Source organism: Suricata suricatta, chromosome 7 (assembly GCF_006229205.1).
Source record: "Suricata suricatta isolate VVHF042 chromosome 7, meerkat_22Aug2017_6uvM2_HiC, whole genome shotgun sequence".
Taxonomy (NCBI): Eukaryota; Metazoa; Chordata; class Mammalia; order Carnivora; family Herpestidae; genus Suricata; species Suricata suricatta.
The window spans coordinates 43620908-43642054 of NC_043706.1; the positions used below are offsets into that span (position 1 = coordinate 43620908).

Here is a 21147-nt window from a genome sequence, read left to right on the forward strand (position 1 = left end):
AAGCCTAGCTTTAGCCTTGAGCGTACTTTTGGTATCGTTCTCAGCAAGTCGAAGACACGAGTGTATGCCTTTGAATGTTTACCATGGCATCTGTTCATATTATTTTTTTCTGGGGGCACTATGATGGCTCAGTCAGTTAAACATATGGCTTGATTTCAGCTGAGGTCATAATCTCATGGTTCATGGGTTCGGGCCCCGTAGCCCTTCTGTGCTGACAGCATAGAGCCTGTCTGGGATTCTCTCTCCCCCCTCCCCTTCTCTACCCCTCTTCTGCTTGCTCACTCTCTCTCAAAATAAATAAATAGATAGATAGATAAATTTTTCTGAAATTCCACATTTCAAAGAAGTTAAAAACATGCCAGGAGTTTAAAGACCACCTTCAGCGCCAACTAGCACCTATAAATTTTTACACACTCACTGAGATAAAAGACCCACCTCTTGACAGTTTACTTCAATAGTGAAAAAAGACATCACTGTTAGTACAAAAAATCTAATAAAAGTAGCACTTGGACCTCTTAATTATATAAAATCGAGTCCCTTGATATACAAAATTTGGTACAGAATGGTAGTGAATTAGAGTTGATGGGGGGACTCTCTCTCTGGCTCTTTAGGTAATGAGTCTGGAGCACTGGAAAATAATACTGACAGAATGGCCTTTAAAATTTAAAGTGGGGGGCGCCTGGGTGGCTCAGCCGGTTAAGCCTCCGACTTTGGCTCAGGTCAGATCTCACATTCGTGGGTTCGAGCCCCGCGTCAGGCTCCGTGCTGACAGTTAGCTCAGAGGCTGGAGCCTGCTTCTGGTTCTGTGTCTCCTTCTCTCTCTGCCCCTTCCCCTCTCATGCTCTGTTGCTCTCTGTATCAAAAATAAATAAAACATTAAAAAAAATAAATAAATAAAATAAAACTTAAAGTGGGTTTTATCAGGTCTCGGTGGCAACATTTTCTTTACTTTGGGAATACATTCAGAAACCTTAATCGAAGTTTGGGAGAAATAGAAGTCAATACTCAAATTTGTGCTTAATTCACAGCCTTTCAGGGAAGCTCATTATGATGAAGGGAAGAGTGAATAAAATCAGGTATATTATGATCATAACTACCATTGGTAGCATCTTCAATGCATCAGGCATCCATATACTTTATTTCTAATCCGAATTAGCCCTGTAAGGCTGGCTTACAAATGAGGAAATAGAAGCAGAGAAAGTTGAAGTAACTTGCCATTGGTCACCCAGCTATTAAGTGTCAGAGGCAGGATTCAAAGCCAGTGCTGCCTGACCCCAAAGCCACAGCTCAGTGACCAGCGACTATAAATAAGTCACACTCCTGGGTCCCCTCAGGACCCACCGGATGTGCAGATTGAACAAGCCCAAGAACAAGGATCGATCATTCCTGTTACCCACTGCTGTCAGCACCACACGTGTCCTCAGAAGGTAAGATTGAGTCCTCCTAAATTACATCACAAAAATATCCTGGGAAAAGGTAGGTAAAGGGAGAATGGGGGAAAAAATAGATTTCCTTCTTGGATTTGTTTAAAGTGTGTTATGCAAAATGAGACCGTAAATAGGATAACAAGAAGGAGATCTGGCTGGATAGTCTGATGCTAGACCATTCCCCAAACACGATGATTCTCAACTTTGCAACTTCAAATTACATCGTTTGGAGAGCTTTTTAAAATACTGATTTCTGGGGCGCCTGGGTGGCTCAGTCGGTTAAGCATTGGACTCTGGCTCAGGTCACTACCTCATGGCTTGTGGGTTCAGTCCTGCACTGGGCTCTGCGCTGACAGCTCAGAGCCTGGAGTCTGCTTCAGATCCTGTCTCCTACTCTGTCTCTCTCTGCCCCTCCCCGACTCACGCTCTCGCTCGCTCTCTCTCTCTCTCTCTCTCTCTCAAAAGTAAACATTAAAAAAAAATTTTTTTTAAACACTGATCTGTAGTGCTCCACCTACAGATTCTGATCTAACTGGTCTACAGCGGGGTCCAAGTATCAGAATTTTTTTTTAAGTTCTCTAGATGGTCCTCACGGACAACCACTGAGAACCACCTTGTCCCAGAAGGGGACACCTAATGTCCGTATTTTTCCTTATTATATACACATGGTAGAATCTGAACACGGGCACCAAAAGGTTAGTTGGAAAGACCAACACCCCAGGGACATTACCTGGGCCGTATCTTCCATCAGTCCCCGAATCTTCTCCACAACATCGTTGCGTCGGTGCTGGCGCAGGGCACTGATGAGCTGGGCGAGGCTGGCCTCGGGCCCCCGGATGGTCCAGTGCTGCAGAGCTGCGTAGGCCCGCTCGTGGTCTGCCGTGTACCCGTTAGAGAAAGCAGCCACTTCCCTCTCACTGGCATTGCACAGAAACTGATAGATGTCCTTCCACTGGCTTCCCACCTGGGCTGCCACGAGCTTCAGGATGTCGATCCCTAAACCAGAGAGAAAATAAAATGAAAAACAGACACAGGCACGTGAGGGAGGGTCTTTACATATGGCTACTCTTTTTAATGAACTGAAAGAAGCATGTTCTGCCTTTGTAATACATCAAAGGAATGGAGTAAGTGCTTAGCATACACAGCCCCTCCTGGGGACCAGCTAGGTATCCTCCTACCAGTATCACTTTCTGAATATGGAACCAGAAGAAGGTGCAATCCTGGAAGTATGATAAATGGTCCCCAAAATGATGTTTTGAAAGCCAAAGCCAAACAAAATAACCAGCGACTCCTTTGTGACTGCTAAAGTCAAGTGCAGCCAGGGCTCCTGGGTGGCTCAGCCGGTTAAGCATCTGACTCTTGGCTTTGGCTCCGGTCATGATCTTGCAGTTCATGGGTTTAGGGGTTTGAGCCCTGCATCAGGCTCCTTGTTGAGAGTGCCAACCCTGCTTGAGGTTCTCTCTCTGTCCCTCTCTCTCCCCCTCTGCCGCACACCCTTTCTCTCAAAATAAATAAATAACCCCCCCCCAAAAAAGTAGAACCAAACAGAGGCCCCCAGACTAAAAAAGTGGTAAAATTAAGAAATTTTTTAATGGTTTTTATTTATTTTTAAGAGACAGAGACAGTGCGAGCAGGGGAGGGTCAGAGAGAGAGGGAGACACAGAATCCGAAGCAGGCTCCAGGCTCTGAGCTAGCTGTCAGCACAGAGCCGGATGTGGGGCTCAAACCCACGAACTGTGAGATCATGACCTGAGCCGAAGCCGGACGCTTAACCAATTGAGACACCCAGGCGCCCCAAGAAATTAAGAACTTCATGAAATTAAGAAAAAGGTAAGCCCTGGATTAAAACCACAGTGGAGTTTATCCAGCACCATCGGGAGAGAGTGTTCAGATTCTGGAAATAATGTCGACTGACGGTGTGCCCAGCCATCCAGCCCCACGGAGACACCCCTTAAGAACCTCTGGCTCCTTGTGCTCTAATCTTATGCTCAACAAGCAATTTTCTCATCTATTATTCAGCCTCCAAAGTTGACTTGCACAGTTATAATGGAGACAACCACCAAAGTGACAGTATAATAACAATAGCTATTATCTCCCCAGATTTATGTCTAAGGCGCTAGCTCTTGGAACATCTTCATAAAGCATTAACATTTCAATTGCACGGATAAGATAACAGCCCCTAGAAGTTAGACAATGTGCCCAGCAGCACAAAGGCAGCTGGGTTGAATCTAACTCACTGGATCATATATTATATGGTCCCGCTGGCAGACCGGTCACTTGTAAACTCCATCAGTGTGGGTCTATAGTACCCAGATCTGATGAATGCAGGCTGAAATGCAGAGTCAAATCCCAGAAGCTGCAAGTTCAAGGTGGGTGCCTGACACTGACCCTCTGTGAGGTGTGGCTTTCCCTTAGCAACACACTTTGGTGTCTTCCTCTACACATCACCTTCTCTTGGCATGTACACGTTGGGTTTCCCCAAATTGATACCCAGCATCATAGAGAACCTTGCAGGTAGACATCTGGTAGTTTACCACAATAGGGGGATGAGTCCTCTCAGCCAATACCAGGTCTGTGAATGAGGCCAAAATCCCACACCCAGATATCAGAGTTATTATAGTCAACAGTTACGTCTTTAAATTTTTTTTTAATGTTTTATTTATATTTGAGACAGAGAGAGACAGAGCATGAGAGGGGGAGGGGCAGAGAGAGAAGGAGACACAGAACCGGAAGCAGGCTCCAGGCTCTGAGCTAACTGTCAGCACAGAGCCTGACTCGGGGCTCAAACCCACGAATGTGAGATTTGACCTGAGCCGAAGTCAGAGGCTTAACCGACTGAGCCACCCAGGCGCCCCAACAGTTATGTCTTTAAAACACTAACTACTCAAAAAAAAAAAAAAAATGGAGTCAAGGTCTCACATGAAGCTTAGGGGGAAAAAAAAAAGAAAAGAGGAGAATAGAGAGAAGATTCCTGTGATAGAGAAGTGAATTTCTTAATTACTTAAGAGGCTAATGGGGGGGGGGGAGTTCCTTTGTTTGTTTGTTTGTTTGTTTCAGTCCATTCTTGGGGAACATAATTATAAAATTAGCTCTCAATGTTTGCCCAAGAGCAACACTAATTCCAGAAGTTTCTTTGAAGATGGAGAACCCTGTGGTTCCTCAATGGCAATCCTTACTCTGCCAAGTAAACCTATAGAGACAGATGATTTGCAAGATTGCACACATATCCTGAATCAACCACCTACATGGCTTCTGAAAAATAAGTTTGTAGTAGATGGCTGCTTTCTTGTCAACTCTAATTTGACTAAGCCCACAGTGTCTTACATGAAAACATGACTGCATTTTCTTGTACATGGGACCTTCGCTTAAATCTTCATAATGCTAGTGACAGTGTGGCTTTAGGCAAACCACTAACTGTCATGTCCATTTCCTCATGTGTACAATGGAGAGACTCACTAGGGTCCCTGGGGATGGGCTGATTAACATTTTCTATGAGCTGATTTATTTTTGGAAGCACCCGGTCATTATAAATGCTCCATATACTAAACACTAAAACTTAAGACTAAATGCAGTTCTGAAGCGAATACACAGCCTTTATAGAGTAATTACAGAGTTTAAAAGGCTCAAGCATAACAACAGTTCCCTCTTCCAACACCCAGTATTTATACTTCGTTTCCACCACAAAATAAAGAAAAATGAGGAAAAAAAAGAAAAATACAAAGAATGGTTACAATGAAACGTTCCTTCAACTAATGTTGACTGGAAGCTAAATTTAGGGCCCACAGATCAGGTTTCAGTTTATTTATTTTTTTAATGTTTGTTTCTTTGTGACAGAGAGAGGGTGAATAAGGGCAGAGAAAGAGGGAGGCACAAAATCAGGTTCTGAGCCATCAGCACAGAGGTCAACACAGGGCTCAAACTCAGAAGTGGTGAGATCATGAACTGAGCCGAAGTCTGACGCCTACCAGACTGAGCCATAGGGTTTAGTACCAGGATTATAGGTACTCAACAAAGAAGGTAAGCACCGGCATCCTGGCTTCCTGTCCTTTTTGAAACCTCACTAGTACATATCAAAAGAGGTACCACGACATAGAAAGGCAGCATCCACAGAAAGGCAAATATGAAAGAAAAATGTTTCTGCCCCCTGCAATATGGGGGGCTTCCCGTCAGCGCTCACTGCTGATATTGCCCAGATCCGCCACCAGCGAACTCAAGAACAGAGGCACGAGTGAGGTCATCGGCTGGGCTATTGTGGAAGGAATGGCATTTTCTAGTGCTTTCTAAAATCCTGAATTAGCTATCATCTGGGTGACAACATTAATTTGAAGCTCATTTTGTTAAGCCCGATGTCAGCTCCAGTATGTGAGGAAAAAAAAAAAAAGGAATTCTATGTCTTTTTATAAAAAGCTGAATTAACCTATATAATCAGAAAAAGTATTAAAGCTCTTTCCTTTTAGAGATAAATATCTGAAATGAGCGCCATCAGGAAGAGGCCACATCAAAGCCTCCCTGGACGAGGTATAAAGGACAGTGATGACGAAAACAAAGGCCATCACAGCACCTGGTTTCAGTCTGTACACCCGGCTTCAACAGAATGGGTGCAAGGAAAAGATGAGTAGGTTATAAGCTTTGTGATGGTACCCAATTCTCATCATTGAAAAGATTCGAGCATCCCCACGGCATCCCCCATGCTTGTGAAATGTCATGTCTGTTCTCATTATTCTTCTTAGAAAGACAGGTAGAGGGACGAACAATGAGAACACTCCCACAGAGGCATTTAATACCCAACCTCGTCCGGGACAGATGACTCCATAATTATCGCTATGCTGGTTTCTCTACACACAGTGGTCTCCTGCGACACACACACACACACACACACACACACACACACACACAAAACCAGGAGACGTGGGCTCAAGATTACCTCCCTTCTACCACCACCCTAATTCTTGCCCCCAGACATGAGTCTTTATCAGCACATGCTGTGACCTCAAGCATGTTTCAATGTATGCACAGAGCAATGTATGTCAAGTTCGAAATCTAAATGAAAGCCTGGCTTTAGCATTCCTAGAATTGATGTTCTTCCCTATAGAGTGAGTGGTCATGGCCTCACTGGTGCCTTTTCTGATGACCTTCTGCCTGAGCCCCATGTTGGCTTTGACCACCAATATACCAGCACCTGCCAGAGCCTAGCACATACCAGGAATTACAACGAACATCTTGAATGAATGAATGAATGAATGAATGGGAGCCTTTTTTCTGAGCTTTCTTGTCTTGCCTGAACCGCACCCCCACAACTTTTATCATCTCATTAATCTCTATAACCGCAGCCATTGAGAACCTGAAGGGTCACAGGCCTACACATCCGTGTCATGTAGCTCTGCCAGACCTCCTGTGGTCAACAGTGGGTGGAACACAGGCTTCCTGGCACAGGAACCCAGTTCTTGTGCAAGAGCCTCTCCCTCTGGCAGTGCCCTCTTCCCAGTGAGGGTGGTCCGCCACATGCATGTCAGGTGCCAGAGGAAAAGGTCTCCTGGATTCTGCCCCCACAGCCAAATCCTCCTGCAGAGAGAAGCTGTCTAGACCAAGGCCTGTCTGGCCCAATTACACAGTAAGTGCTTCTAAAAGCAATGTAGCCGAGGCACCTGGGTGGCTCAGTTGGTTAAGTGTTGGCTTCAGCTCAGGTCATGATCTCACAGTTCGTGGGTTCGAGCCCCGCATCGGGCTCTGTGCTGACAGCTCAGAGCCTGGAGCCTGCTTCGGTTTCTGTGTCTCCCCCTCTCTCTGCCCCTCCCCCACCGGCACTCTGTCTCTCTGTCTCAAAAATAAAAATAAAACAAAAAATAAAATTAAAAAATAAAGATAAAAGCAACACACCAAAAACATGCATGTGTGTTTTGTAGTAACTAGTATGTTACAGGATAGTTTCAAAAATGAAATAGCAATAGGAATCACTCTCAACGCATCACACAGGGAACTACTTCATCAGCACTTGGGACCTTAGTATGCTCCCAACTTAAAAATACTCCTTCTCTAGTTGAAGTACAAAAGTTGAAGAAACTGCTTAAACTTTATTTTAACTCAAAAAGTGACTTCTGAAGCAGAATTAATCACTATGTTGTTGAAGGTTCAATGGACAATCACTGTAAGCTCAGATGAATCTCAAAAGCTACTAAAAAACCATGGTGCACAGGTCTCATAAAGCTAATGATGGACTGTCTACCAAAGACACATTCCATCAAAACAGTAGACAATTTTCCAGATGGAAGAAATAAATACCACTGATGTTGTAAGGAAAACCAGTAACCTTTTATTTCACTCCATAGAGGAAAATAAAAAGCACAAAGCCCTCCTTTCTCCGGGTCTTGGTCTGTGTTTGAAGCTGTTCATTCATTCATTCATTCTTTCTGGTTACTGGGGACCCTGAGGTGTACAGGGCAGAACAAAAGTTTTTCCTGCATTCTACTGGGAGATTTGGAAAGTAGTGAGAGACAGTGAGGTGTGCCAGGGGAAAAAAATGTAACAAAAAGTCCCTGGAGACTTTTGAACTGAGGAATGGCACCATTTGACTTCCATCTGAGCAGGGCCATTTTGGCTGCTTCAAGAATACACGGGAGGGGTACAGGCAGAATGGGAGACACCAGTCAGAGGTCACAGTGGTCTCCCAAGGGAGGGGACAGTCATTTGGGCCAGAGGGGCAAAATGATAGGAAATGGTCAATTTCAAAGTATATTTTGAAGGGAGAGCTGATGGGATTTGCTACTGGGTTCGCTAAAAATGGGGTGAGATAGAAGGGAAGGAGTCACTCTCCAATGTTTTCTTTAACACCAGGAAGGCTGGAAAGGTCTCTTTCTACAATAGGTAATTGACCTGGAGGTGTGTTTTAGGATTCAGAGTCTAGACATCTGGGTCTATCAAGCAATGTAATGTACATTACATTCAGGTACAAGAAATAGGATGGATCTATGCACTTGAGAATCACCAACAGACAGTATTTAAAGGTCTGGGCCACCAAGGAAGGTGTACAGGTAGAAAAGAGGCGCAAGTCCTGAACTCTGGGGCTGTCTACTGTTTATAGGTCAAGTTAAAGAGGAGAAACCAGCTGAGGAGATGGAGAAAAAATAACCAGAGAGGTGGGACAAGAACCAGAAGAGAACAGAGTCCTGGAGGCCAAGGTAAAGAAATATTTCAAGGAGAAGGGATCAAGAGTGTTAAATGCTGCCAATAGGCCACGCAGATTCAGAGGAAACTGAACAGTTAGAATCATGTTGTCAGACTCTATGGAAAAGACACAAGATTGTGGCTAAAATACTGCCATATTTCACCAATTCTAAGACATCTGAATGCGTATTCCAATCAGTGCCTTTTCATAATTTGGGTTATGGTGGGTTTTCTTCCTTAGTGGTATTTTTTAAAATGTTTATTTTTGAGAGAGAGGGAGAGAAAGAATACAAGTGGGGGAGGAACAAAGAGAGAGAGAATCTGAAACAGGTTCCAGGCTCCGAGCTGTCAGCACAGAGCCTGATGTGGGGCTCGAACTCACAAACCATGAGATCATGACCTTGGATGAAGTTGGCCACTTAACCATCTGAGCCACCCAGGTGTCCCCCCACCTTAGTGGCATTTTAAAAAATGTTATGTTACCATCAGTGGTGTCTTAGGTTTGATAAAATATAGAAAGTCATTATCTTTTTAACTTATAAACTTGAGCCCTCCTGTTTTTTAAAACACGACATAACATCAACACACTTAATATGTCAAATTCTGTGCTTACCCTGCAATTTTAACAACCAATTACTCTCAAAGAATGACCAACAGAAATCTAGAAATTCCTCCCCTTCTGCAAAATCTGCTTACGTAACACCTGACCAGGTTGCTTCGAGGGTACTGATTTTTAAGGATTTTTTGGGCGGTGGAGAGGGATTTCTATTTATAGTTCAGCCCTATGTGAAAGAAAACACTAATTTGTTTTTCAATATCCCAAAGAGCTAAAATGCAAAAGCTGTTAGTTAGATAGATTATAACAAAATATACACTTAAAAATAAAATACCTTCCCAAAGCCCAGAGGAAGGACCATCAGCGGGTGGGCCTGGGGAAGACAGCAGCCTGTGATCCCAGGGGCGAGAGCCCATCCCTGGCCACTCTGTGCACGAGATAATGCTTTTTAGGCTCCAGTGATAGGAGGCTTTTCTCCTGCAGCAGTTCCGTCTGCTGTATAATCCTCAGACATCCTCCGAGGTTAAACAGAAAGGTGCTGTCTGTGGGAAATGGCATTAGTGGAAGCAAAGGTGGGAAAGGCAGTGGGGTGAGGGGTGAGGTGGGAAAAAAAGCCTCTTCCTGCCACTGTAAAATAACCGTGGTGGGACAGCCCCGGGGAAGGAGCAAAGGACACAGCAGCCTCTTAAATGGAACAATCTGCTCCCTTCAGCCCAGCTTCCCAGTGTTTATGTTTCAAATCTACTTCCCATAGGAAATTTGGGCCGACAGAGAGGTGACCGTCTGGAATTTTTAGTCAAGGAGGCTTGAGGCAAAGAAGGAAGGTTTCTCTGGTGGCAGCTGTCTGCTGTCTGAGGCTAAGAAAACCACCAAGTTCAACAGATGTGACTTCCGATTAGCAGGACTCCATCGCCTCTGACTTATCTGTAACAGCCTTTAATTTAAAAAAAATTTTTTTTTAATGACAGCCCTCCAAGCCTTCAGCCTGTTGGTCTGGCTTTAGAATTTTTCCTTAAGCAAGCTTAAGAAAAAAGTGAAAAGTAGGAAATGAGTGTAACTTCTACAGAGAACTCATTATTGATGACCATTTTGTAGTTGTTTTGTTTCAGATGAGTTGGGTTTTGTTAAGGGAAATAAAATTTTCTTAACAGAGCATGATAAAAAAAAAATCAACCATAGAAATGTTAAGAAATTTCTAGCCTCAGGTGACTCATGGGAAATCTCAAAAAAATCTCTCAAAAAATACAAATAAAATATTTATAAAATATGGCACTCAGTAAGCATGAGATAGGTCTTCGTTGAAGAAAAGTAAACAATAAAAATTTAATGTAAGCAGAAGCCTTTCTTATAAAACCAGAAAAATATATTAATTGGTCACAGCTTATGTCATGATTGTACCCCAGAATCTTGAAGATCTTCACGATTTTGCCTATGTCAGCACTAACAAACATCCCATAATATCACTTTAAGGGAAAAAAAATAAAGAAATAGAGTACTTATTGTCAAATTCCTAACACACTTCACTTGTTCTTCATTTCTGAATGCCACATATGGTCGTTTTCGACTGGAATGTTTTCAGTCATCCCTGAAACCTGACTGAAGAGCATATTGATATTGTTCAAATATATCCAGAGCATGGCTTCCCGTTACTCAACCTCTGCCCCCTACCAACCCCTGCAACCTTGGGGGAAGATTTATACCGGAAACCCAATCCCAATTGGACCTCTTGTTGCTTTCTCTGGAAAGACGATAAAGGTTATAAGAGGTGGGAATCTAAGAGTCAGGTTTCCTTCACAACCCCCATACCTGCCCCATCCTGAAGGAGGACCCACAATTTGGGAAGAAAGGAAACACATTTCATAGAATTCATAAGGACCTAGAACCAAGAATGTTGATGGTGAGTAGAACTCAAAGACGACCCAAGTGAGAAGGGATAGGTTTTGCTTGTTTGCTAGGGAGAGCTTTGCTTGACCAGCAGGTGTGGATAGGGGACAGGATAGAAGAAACAAAAAACACATTACCAGAAACTCAACCCCTAAAATAGAGCTTGGTCTGGGGACAGTGTCTGAGCTTTTCAAATAAGTACACAAGCAAATTCTGGTCTGGTTCTCACAGCACTGTTTCCCCCAAAGAGCAGACTTCACAGACAGACTGGGATATCAGTCTTAGACAAATAAAGTTATGCAATCAAGTTATGCAAATAAGAGGCTTAACCACCAAGCCAGCGGGTCTGTACTTGAACTTCATCTTCGGGTTTCAAGCCTGAGATATGGAAGCAGTTTGGTGGTGGGTACTTGGAGCCAAGACATTTGTCCTACCAGGGAGCAAAACAGGCTCCACAAGGTCACAGGTCCTTCCCTCTGCATAGCCTCCCTCCAAGCCAATGCTGTCCTACTGCACATGTCCCATGTGCAGGTGTGTTCCTCCCTACCACCCCACACCCCCACTTGCCCCAAGCTGCACCGGCACCTCCACTGTGCTCCTCACACCACAGGAGCAGGGAGCAGGCAGGGTGAGCAAAATTCCTTCCTCTTGCCTTCAAGAATGCTGAGAGTCACACTCCAAGTGCTACACCATCATTCCTTTCCAGCTCTTTTTGTTTTGGTCAGGCAGGCTTTGACACATATTATGGCCAACGTTCTTGGTATAGATGTTTTCCTGCAGCCATTTCTCCTGGCCCTTAGGACTCATTAAATCTCACCCTTAATGGAGTTCTACTTGTGTTGGAAATCAGAAACAACTGTCCCTCCACCCTGACCTCAGCTCTCCATGAATACCGCTCAACCGCCTGACCTTCCTGTGAGGAAAGAAAGAAAAGGAAGCCGAGTTGGCAGCTTTATCAATATTTACATATATGATCTCATTCAGTTCATAAACAGCCCCATGAGATAGGAGCTTTGTCCACATTACAGATGAGAACACTGAGGAGAGGTTCAGTAGCTTGGCATAGTTGCAGAGTGAGGGCTGGAAATCTGCCCATTGGCCCTCATCTCTCACTGCACCATGATGCCACCCAGGACCAACCAAGCGAAGTGTCACCAACCCTGTCCTTTTTGTGTCTTGGTTGCTTCCTTGAACATAAATCTTTTGACTACTGCTTCCGCCAACCCCAATTCCCCTTCATGGGGTCATAGAAAAGGAGACAAATGGAAGTAAAGGAAAAATCTGTTACAATGAAATATTTACAATAGCCTCGGTTTCAACCTTCTGCCCACACCCCACTCTTCCTCCTCCAAACAGTGGCGAGACTCGAGTGAGAGGCAGTGTCACACACTAGCTACCAGCTCAGAATCCAAGGCCAGCTGTGTAACTGCCTTCCCTGGCTCACCACTGGCTTGAGGTGTGGACCTTTGTCAAGTCATGTCATCCTTCTGTGCCTCTGTTCTTAATATGATGTGAATGGGCATGGTCCTGACATTATAAGGTTGTTCTGAGGATTAAATGAGGAAGTACATATAAACCCCACAGAATAGTACTTAGTGCACAGTAAGCATTCAATAACCCTGATGTATTATTTCTCTCCCTTCCCCCAAACCAGTGTGTCAATGACAAGGCCTTCCACAGGGTCCTTCAGAGCAATCTGCTTATAGAATAATCCTAGACAAGGACATTTTTGAATAAAACTGAGTTCAAGTCAGAGAATGTCAAGAGCAGCCTGAGAAGCAGGCCATGAGGGTGTAAGGAAAGGATAAATGAAAGGAGAATGCCTTTGCCTCTTCAAGGTCAAGGTGTATATTGCAAAAGCTTTAAGAACTTCTTTACTTTCACCTGCCGTTGAGATCTAATCATCTCCAGCCGTCATCTTCACCTCCTCAGTCTGAAACCATCCAATGCAGACACTCAGCAAAGGTAGCTGGGCCGCACGACCACCTCCAGCCCCCCAACTGAATGACGTCCAGGGACCATCCCCATCCCCATGAAGGCAACCCAGGGAGACGTCCCCGCTCTGAAACATGCCTTCCTCTCCCTCCCTCATCCACTCCTGAATCCCTGCGGCCAAAGGCTACATTCCTTTGCTCCCTCAACCTCAGCCTTCAGAATTCTCACAGGCAAACAGCCTCTCCATTTTGTCATTTAAGAAACAGGAGTGATTGCTTTCAAATCACGATAGCCTCTGAACTGAGCAGGACCCTGCAGTCCTGTGACCAGAGAAGCAACATGTGAAATATAAAAAGCATTGTCCCAGGAGCTAAGAGACTCAGCCCCAGTCTCTTCTCTAAACCTACTGGCCGCCTAATGTTCGGCAAGTCACTGTTCTCTTCTGGGACTCAGTTCCAGGTTCTGTAAAATGGTAGATTAGACAAATACACACACACACACACACACACACACACACACACACACACACACACTTTTCCATGATCTCCAACTTGAAGCTCTCCCCAAATAAAACTAAAACAAATACCTTTTATGTTACTAACGCTTCGTCCTAGGACAGTGCCTTAAACTTGGTGTTCACATACATAAAATTAAATAAAAAATAACAGAAGTTAAGCAGTTTAATAATGAGTCATGTTTAAAATTTCCTATTTTTTTTTTTTTTTGGCCTTGGAATTCCTTTAAGGTGAACCTGGTTACAAACAGGAAAAGTTTACTTCAGACATTATTGTCCCCTACTTCAGCCAAAGGACAGCTAATTCAGAATCAGGTAGATTGACCACTGGGTTGCTGTTTAGGCAAATTATTCAACATCTGAACGAAACCCTGAAACAGGAGATAATACAGCAAAAGACAGAGCGAAGATGGAGAAATATGTAACTAACATGAAGAACAGCTCCTCTCCAATCTAATGTCTCCCAAAACTCTTTTTCCTGAAGAAACTGCCAACTGTCAAGGATAAAGGTGAAACCTGTGGACAAGAGCTCTGCCTGGGCCTCTGGAGTCCCTGGCAGGGCCCCTCCCCTGTGCCCAGCAGGTGAAACCAGACATGGACACTCCCTTTCAGGAAGTGAGATAAATTCTTTCTATAATCCCAGGCTTCCACTCTCCTATGAGTGACATTTTTTCCTCATCCTCAAGGATTATTTTTGGATTATCTTGTAACATTTTCAGCACAAAGTCCCAACAAATTACAAAGCTACAGGGATCCATGCTGAATGGGCAATTTAAGAACCCCACCACAGGGAGAGTAATGCTCCCTGAGAACTAATCAGAACGAATAAAAAATACATGAAAGTTAAGAGAGTTTCAGCAGAAGTCTGAACTTATTTACTGATATTCAGCTAGACCGGGAGCGGGTCCTGCCTCAGCACGTGTATTCTGGAAGCTGCCCACTCTTGACAGGTGGATCTGAGCTGCTGGCCGCCCACCAGCCAGGATGGGAGTCAAGTAACTTTTCCAAGGTAGGAAAACATGTACCAGGTACGCTGTCTGTGTCACCAGAATAAGGCTGTTCTCAGGAGTTCTGTTGGGCCTGGAGCTCCCTGGCCCGTACGAGGAGATCAAGGTCTCCCTGAGCATAATTCAGAAATGAGGAGAGCTTTGGACACAGCTTCACCTTGGTAATCAAGGTGACACATGTGAAGGGACAGAAAGACTCAAAAGTAGGTCCCCCAGGTCTCAACCACACTACAAAAATGTCTCACATTCTCGATAAAAGCATGCACGGTTGTTGCACATTCTCCTGGTCCTCCCTAGCCACGTGTTCGAACTTAGATGGAAATTTTCACTGCCCTGACCTTACTCTAGTGTAAGCACAAGGGCAAGCTTTTACCGTGTGGCAGTGAGCATGCAGTCCTTCTTTGGCATCAGTTTGGGATTAAGCGTGGCCTCTTATCTCTGCCCCGTACCCACTCTACAGCATGCAGCGGGATCAATAAGGACAGTGTTTCCCGGCACAGACGTTTGTGTGACGGCAGTATCTTTGGTTACAGCAAAATGATCACGCAGATCAAAATCTGATGACCCTGCTGTGCTGAGTTCAAGTTTCCTCATTCTACAAAGCTGAGATTCAAAGAGAGCAAGTCTTCTTCCCAGGATCATGCAGCCTTTTAGTAGAAGACCCAGATCTGGACTTCAGATGTCACAGTCCAGTGTCATTTCTGCTGCCGTGGCACCTTCTGAGTACTGCAGTCTGAAGCCTCTGAAGAATAAGCTCATGGCTCCACTCAACCGGCTCATACTTGTTAAAAGGGCTGCATTTCAGATATTTTGACCCTGTGTGGCAATCCGGCATGCCTCCCTTCCAACTCTGTTCAACAGCACTGTTCAGACATCGAACTAAGAAAATAGTTGATGCAACTGCACTCTCGCAGTTTCTGAGGAAAACAGGGGTGCACGGCAGTCTCTGGTTGTGTGTGTGTCTACTGGCTCACTTGCTCCCTCTCTCCTCTCAAAGTGCACTAGTTCCCTGAGCAAACAACGAAAGGTAGGCGAGCAGATTGCACTCCCAACTACTGCCTCCTCCTCTATGGCTCTGGTTTGCCTAAGACCCAAGTTACGGCAGGTGCATGGCAGTTATGCCTGTGAGGTGGACCCACGAGGTAAGACAGAGGTCTTCTGGCAAAACGAGTATCTATCAGAAGATGGAGGAACTCTGGAGCAATTTTTAGGCAAAATACAGGGTAACTGCCACCTTTTCCTTGCTCCCACACATATCTGAAGGTCCTGTTTCAGAACTCATCCCTTCAGCCATCAGACTGGGAAATAGTTACTGCTAAAGATAAGGTCGAACGCTAGTGGCTAGAACTCAAGAAGCTGTCCAAGAAGAGCCAGACTGCTTCTGCAAGCCATGCAAGGCACCAGGAAGCAAGATACAAAAAGCTGCTAAGAGGGGCACCTGGGTGGCTCAGTCGGTTAAGAGTCCAACTTCAGCTCAGGTCATGATCTCACGGCTGGTGAGTTGGAGCCCCGCGTGGGGCTCTGTGCTGACAGCTCAGAGCCTGGAGCCTGCTTCAGATTCTGTGTCTCCCTCTCTCTCTGACCCTCTCCCTCTCACACTCTGCCTCTTCTTTCTCAAAAATAAATGAACATTAAAAAAAAAAATTTTTTTTTTAAGCTGCTAAGAGACAATGCTATGGTATACATCAGGGGCTGGTGAACTGGAACCTGCCGAACAAGCCCCCGATTTCTACAAATAAAGTTTTCCTGGAACACAGCCACGTCCAGCATTTCCATGTTGCCTATGGCTGTTTTCATACCATAAAAGCAGAGCTGAGTATAGGAGCATAGACTGTACAACCTTCAAAGTCTAAAATGCTTCCCAGACCACCGACCCCGGGGGAGTGTAGAGAAAACACTACTATGGAAAGGATAAATCCACATCTAAATATAAAGCCAAGAAGGAGTCTTGCTCGATTGTCTAGGAGGCTTTCTGCCATTTGAGAGCGCACTGCCTACCTCAGTAGATGAAGTAAACCAGGAGGAAAACTGTACCCCGTATGGAGGGAAAACCCTGTATCCAGTAAATTTCTTTTACGGTGGTGGTTTTGATACTATGTAAGTACAGGTGCGCACATTATAAAGGAGACTATTTCTGCCTTTCCCCACGGTCATGATTCTTGTGAGTGAATCAGGAAACAAACCGAGAGATTACCAGCGAGGACAGAGGTGATGAGGATGAGTCACCTCCACTATCCTCATCACCGCCTCAGCACTGCCAGCACTTACAGACCACTGACCACGGGGCCAGCAACGTGCTCAGTTCATGTCCGACAAACTATCTATTGTTATGATTCCGATTCTGTATACCCGGAAAATGAGACGCAGACTGGCAAAATAACTAGACCTTGATCTTGATCCCATAGCCAGTAAAGTGGAACCAGACTCCAGAGCCTTTGCTCTGAAGTGCTTAGAACAACTTCTTTCTAACCTTTATAAACAGAGGCCCAGAGAAGTCAAAGGTCTTAGCCAAAATGCACAGGGGATGGCAAACCTAGAATTTTCAAACCCAGCTTTATTGCTGTCACTTGTAGTTTATGGTGCTGCTTCCCTTTCCAAGCCCCTGGCTTCCACTGCCTCTGCTGTTCTCACCTTTGACCCAACTGGCTTCTCTGCTTAAGGGCACCCACAAGACGGAGCCATTTCCATTCTGCTTAAATGCAGGCACCAAAGCATTCATGAAATAACCGTTCTCTCTCTCTTCATGTCACCCAGCTCTCCAGTGTCCAAGAGCCAGAGTGTTCCACCTTGAAGAAGTATATCAGGTGGAGAAGTATCAGCAGATTCTGTAGCTGTTTTTTGCATATCTTAACGCATTACTACCAAGGAAGCCTCCTTTAGCTCTGAATAATAATTCTTGGTATCTACAGCAATTTCGTGTAAAGAACCCACCTTAAGATCTCTCTGTGAAATCCCTAACACCAAATATTATTGGAAGTCAAAAGGAAAAGAAAATCCAGCAGCTGAATGGGTTGAAAAATCCAACCTTGGAAAGAATTAAGTAGATTAATTAGTTCACAGTTGCTCTAGACCAGCCCTATCCAATAGCACTTTCTATGATGGAAATGTTTTAGATCTGTCCCCTCCAATCTGGTAATTACTAGCCACGTGTGGCTACTGAGCCCCTGAACTGTGGCTGGTACAACTGAGGTATTGACTTTTTAAATTTTAGTCACTGTTACCTTCATATGAAATAGCTCCGGTGGCTACCATATGGACCAGCTGGGCTCCAGACCACCCTCCGATGGTCCTGTGCCATGGACCAGGCCTGGGGACACACAGTAAAACCCAGTGTCTGCTCTCTAAGAACTTAGAAGCAATGTGGGAAGACTAACCACACAGACACAAACAATTACACAGTGACAGACAATAAGAGCAAAAGGAATTAAGAAATAGCATCTTAGAATCTAGTTCTACAGAATGAGTCCTTTACCCTTTTGCTACAAGAGTCTGCTTGAGACTACACTTGATCTTAGCCAAAAGGCCGAGAAGCGATGAGTCTGCTTGAGAAAGAGTGCACTACTGCTCGCCCTATTGCTTTTGCAGTCAATTTCTGGGAGGCGCCGCTGTCCTTATAGGTCATGGACTTGAAGTAGCCACAAGGGATCGCTGTCCCTGGCAAATGCTTACTACCTCCCCAAGACACACAACTCAGAACGTGCTAATCAGGAACTAAGTTCAGTTTAAACAAAATAAACCCACTTCCTTTGTCTCTCACCCTTTTATTCCTCATTTTTCTTCATATCCTGAAGTCTGAGAGAAAAAGGAAATACGATCGAGGAGAAATATTGTCCATATTTTGTTCCTTTTATCACCTTGCAGAGTCTCCTGTCTGTATTTGCCCCTCTTACTGTATACAAGCATTTTTCAGTGCGATTTCCACTCCTCGCCCTGCCTTTCAAACTTCCTCTTCTGCTTCCCATTCCAAATCTGTAGGACAATAGGTTGCCTTTTTGCAAATAACTGAAGGGGGAATAAAGAAAGGAAGGAGACAGAGAAGTGGGGATAAGGAGAGTTGAGGAAGAAAGGAAATAGAAATGGGCCATAAAGGAACAGCAATGGGAGAGCAGTGACAGCCCCGCACCCCCGCCTTCTACTCTATCTTCCATGACTACCAGGATGGGGATGGAGAGACTATTTTGAGATCATCTGAGCCTCTCCCATTGCAATGGATGGGCAGTGCATAGATTACAAAGCAGATCAGACAAAAACTACTGTTTCCCATGTAACCGCCCAATGAATGTGAATCCACACCTCTCTTAATTTTAAACTAAATGGAACATTTTGGACCCACCACTTGACCCATTATGTTGGGGTTATACTACAGAAAAAACAAAAGTTTTTACAAGTGACAAAATGATGACGAATAGAACATTAACAACAGATGTACACCTTGAGGGAGGACACTCATGACCCAGTAATAAACAGTGACATAGATCTTTATGTATAACAACTCTGAGGGCGTCTGGGTGGCTCAGTCAGTTAAGTGGCCTACTCTTGATTTTAGCTTTGGTCATGATCTCATGGTTTGTGAGACTGAGCGCCGCATCAGGCTCTGCACTGATGACACAGAGCCTGTTTGGGATTCTCTCTCTCCCGTCTCTCTCTGGGCCTCCTCCACTTACACTCATGCCCACATGTGCATGGTATCTCTCTCTAATAAACAAATTTTTAAAAATTCTGAAAGGACTTCTAATTCTGTTGCTGCAACAGATGTATTACAGGAAACCACAGTCCAGTCCCAATCAACCAGCCACAAAATTGCTGTGACTTCAAAAAGGAAGTATACAAGTAGCACAGCACCTTCGGTCTTTGACCCTTTGGGCCATATAATGTGTCATCTGCTGTTTCCAACACTAGGATTCCATGAAAGTAGGATTGCAGTTTGGTGGAATTGAACTTGAAAACCCCTAACCTAAGTCCACAGTGGGTAAAGAGGGGTAAGTGGGGACAAATAAAGAACAGGCTCTTGTTGGGGGAAGAAAATGGGAGCCAAGAGCCCAGCTCAGAGTGCTAAAGGTCTCTAAGGCACTCAGGATCACAGCGAGGTCGGCTAAGGTAGGGAGAGGCAGGTGAGGGCCTGCTTGTACGGGTGCTCTTTATACAGCACGCCCCAGGGCTAGGTGATTTTATCCCCACTCTCATCCTCATTCAGTGTAAAATGGGTGAGGATCACAAAAAGATCTTATTATACAGGATTATCTGCCGCCCAGAACTCCCTGCAATCAGATCAACAAGGTATTGTTTCTAGAGTGCTCTCTGAGCCCCTGGGACAGTTATTAAACAGAACCTCTCTTTGTAATGGGATTTTACCCAGTTGGACCTTTGAGAATAGCAATTTGAAAAGAAGACACCTTCCTTAGAAAAGAAAAAAAAAAAAAAACACCTTAAATATAAATAGTGCAACGCAAAAACCTGGGGGAAAAGGTTAAATACGGGAAGAGACCATCGTACCTGAGTGAGACTACTGTGATTTGGCTGGAAAAGCAGAATCCCGAAGTACTGCTTTTGAATGCAGGAGGTATGGCTGGGCTTTATTTGAGTTGGCACATCCATTCTTTTTACAAAACAGGATATTGTTTCAAGGACACAGGCCTGGGAGTTTACAAGGTGGTCATAAGAATGTCTAAGGTCACTGAATTAAGCTGCTTTCTACTGCTGGGCCAGTTTTACTTCTACAGCTCATAGTGTTCCCAAGAACTCTGACAGCTGTGCTGCAGGACAGCCTCTGGAAATACAGATGACCGAGATCTAATCTGTAAGTGCAGCTACCAGAAGAATGGAATCACGTTTTTAATAAAGTGAGAGAGAGTTCCGGACATTTACGGAATCCAGCAGGATGTTCTTTGCTAATTTCTCCTAATTAGATATATCAGAACAAGTGTCCTTACTGGCCACTTAAATGGCAATTCAATGAAATATCTGATCCCGGACCGATCCTGGACCAGAGGCAAAAGGTATGCTATCACTCAAGGGCTTGATTGGATCAACGGACAGCACTGGAATACGGGCAGTGAATTAAAATATTGTATCCATGTGAAATTTATTGAGGTTGGGGGCGCCTGGGGGGCTCAGTCAGTTAAGAGTCTGACTTCGGCTCAGGTCATGATCTTACAGTCCATGAGTTCGAGCCCCACATCGGGCTCTGTCTGTGCTGACAGCTCAGAGCCTGGAGCCTGCTTCAGATTCTGTGTGTGTGTCTCTCTCTCTGCCCCTCCCCTGCTTGCGCTGTGTCTCTCTCAAAAATAAATATTTAAAAAATTAATTTAAAAAAGCAAAAAAATAAAAAGACAATCCTTACTGTTAATAAATAAATACTAATGTATCTAGGCTTAAAGGGCCATGAAATAATTCAGGAAAATGATTGTATGTAGTTATATATGTATACAGATCTTCCTTAACTTATGATGGGGTAACATCCTCATAAACCCATCGTCGGTTGAAAGTATCATTTAATAAATAAGTTGAAAATACATTTAATACACCTAACCCATTATTCACAATTAAAAGAAAAATACACCTAACCTATTGAACATCATAGCTCAGCCTAGCCTACCCTAAACATACTCAGAACACTTAATTAGCCTACAGTTGGGCAAAATCATCTAACACAAAGCCTTCTTT

The 21147-nt window shown here is 44.4% G+C and overlaps 1 protein-coding gene across 1 annotated transcript in view; it reads right to left on the reverse strand.

Moving 5' to 3' along the window:
* Nucleotides 1-21147, reverse strand: part of TNFRSF21 (TNF receptor superfamily member 21) — a 65988-nt gene that overhangs the window by 21617 nt on the left and 23224 nt on the right. Inside the window, exon 4 of the mRNA XM_029943175.1 lies at nt 2158-2423. Coding sequence (XP_029799035.1) covers nt 2158-2423 — 266 coding nt within the window. The remainder of the gene's footprint in view (nt 1-2157; nt 2424-21147) is intronic.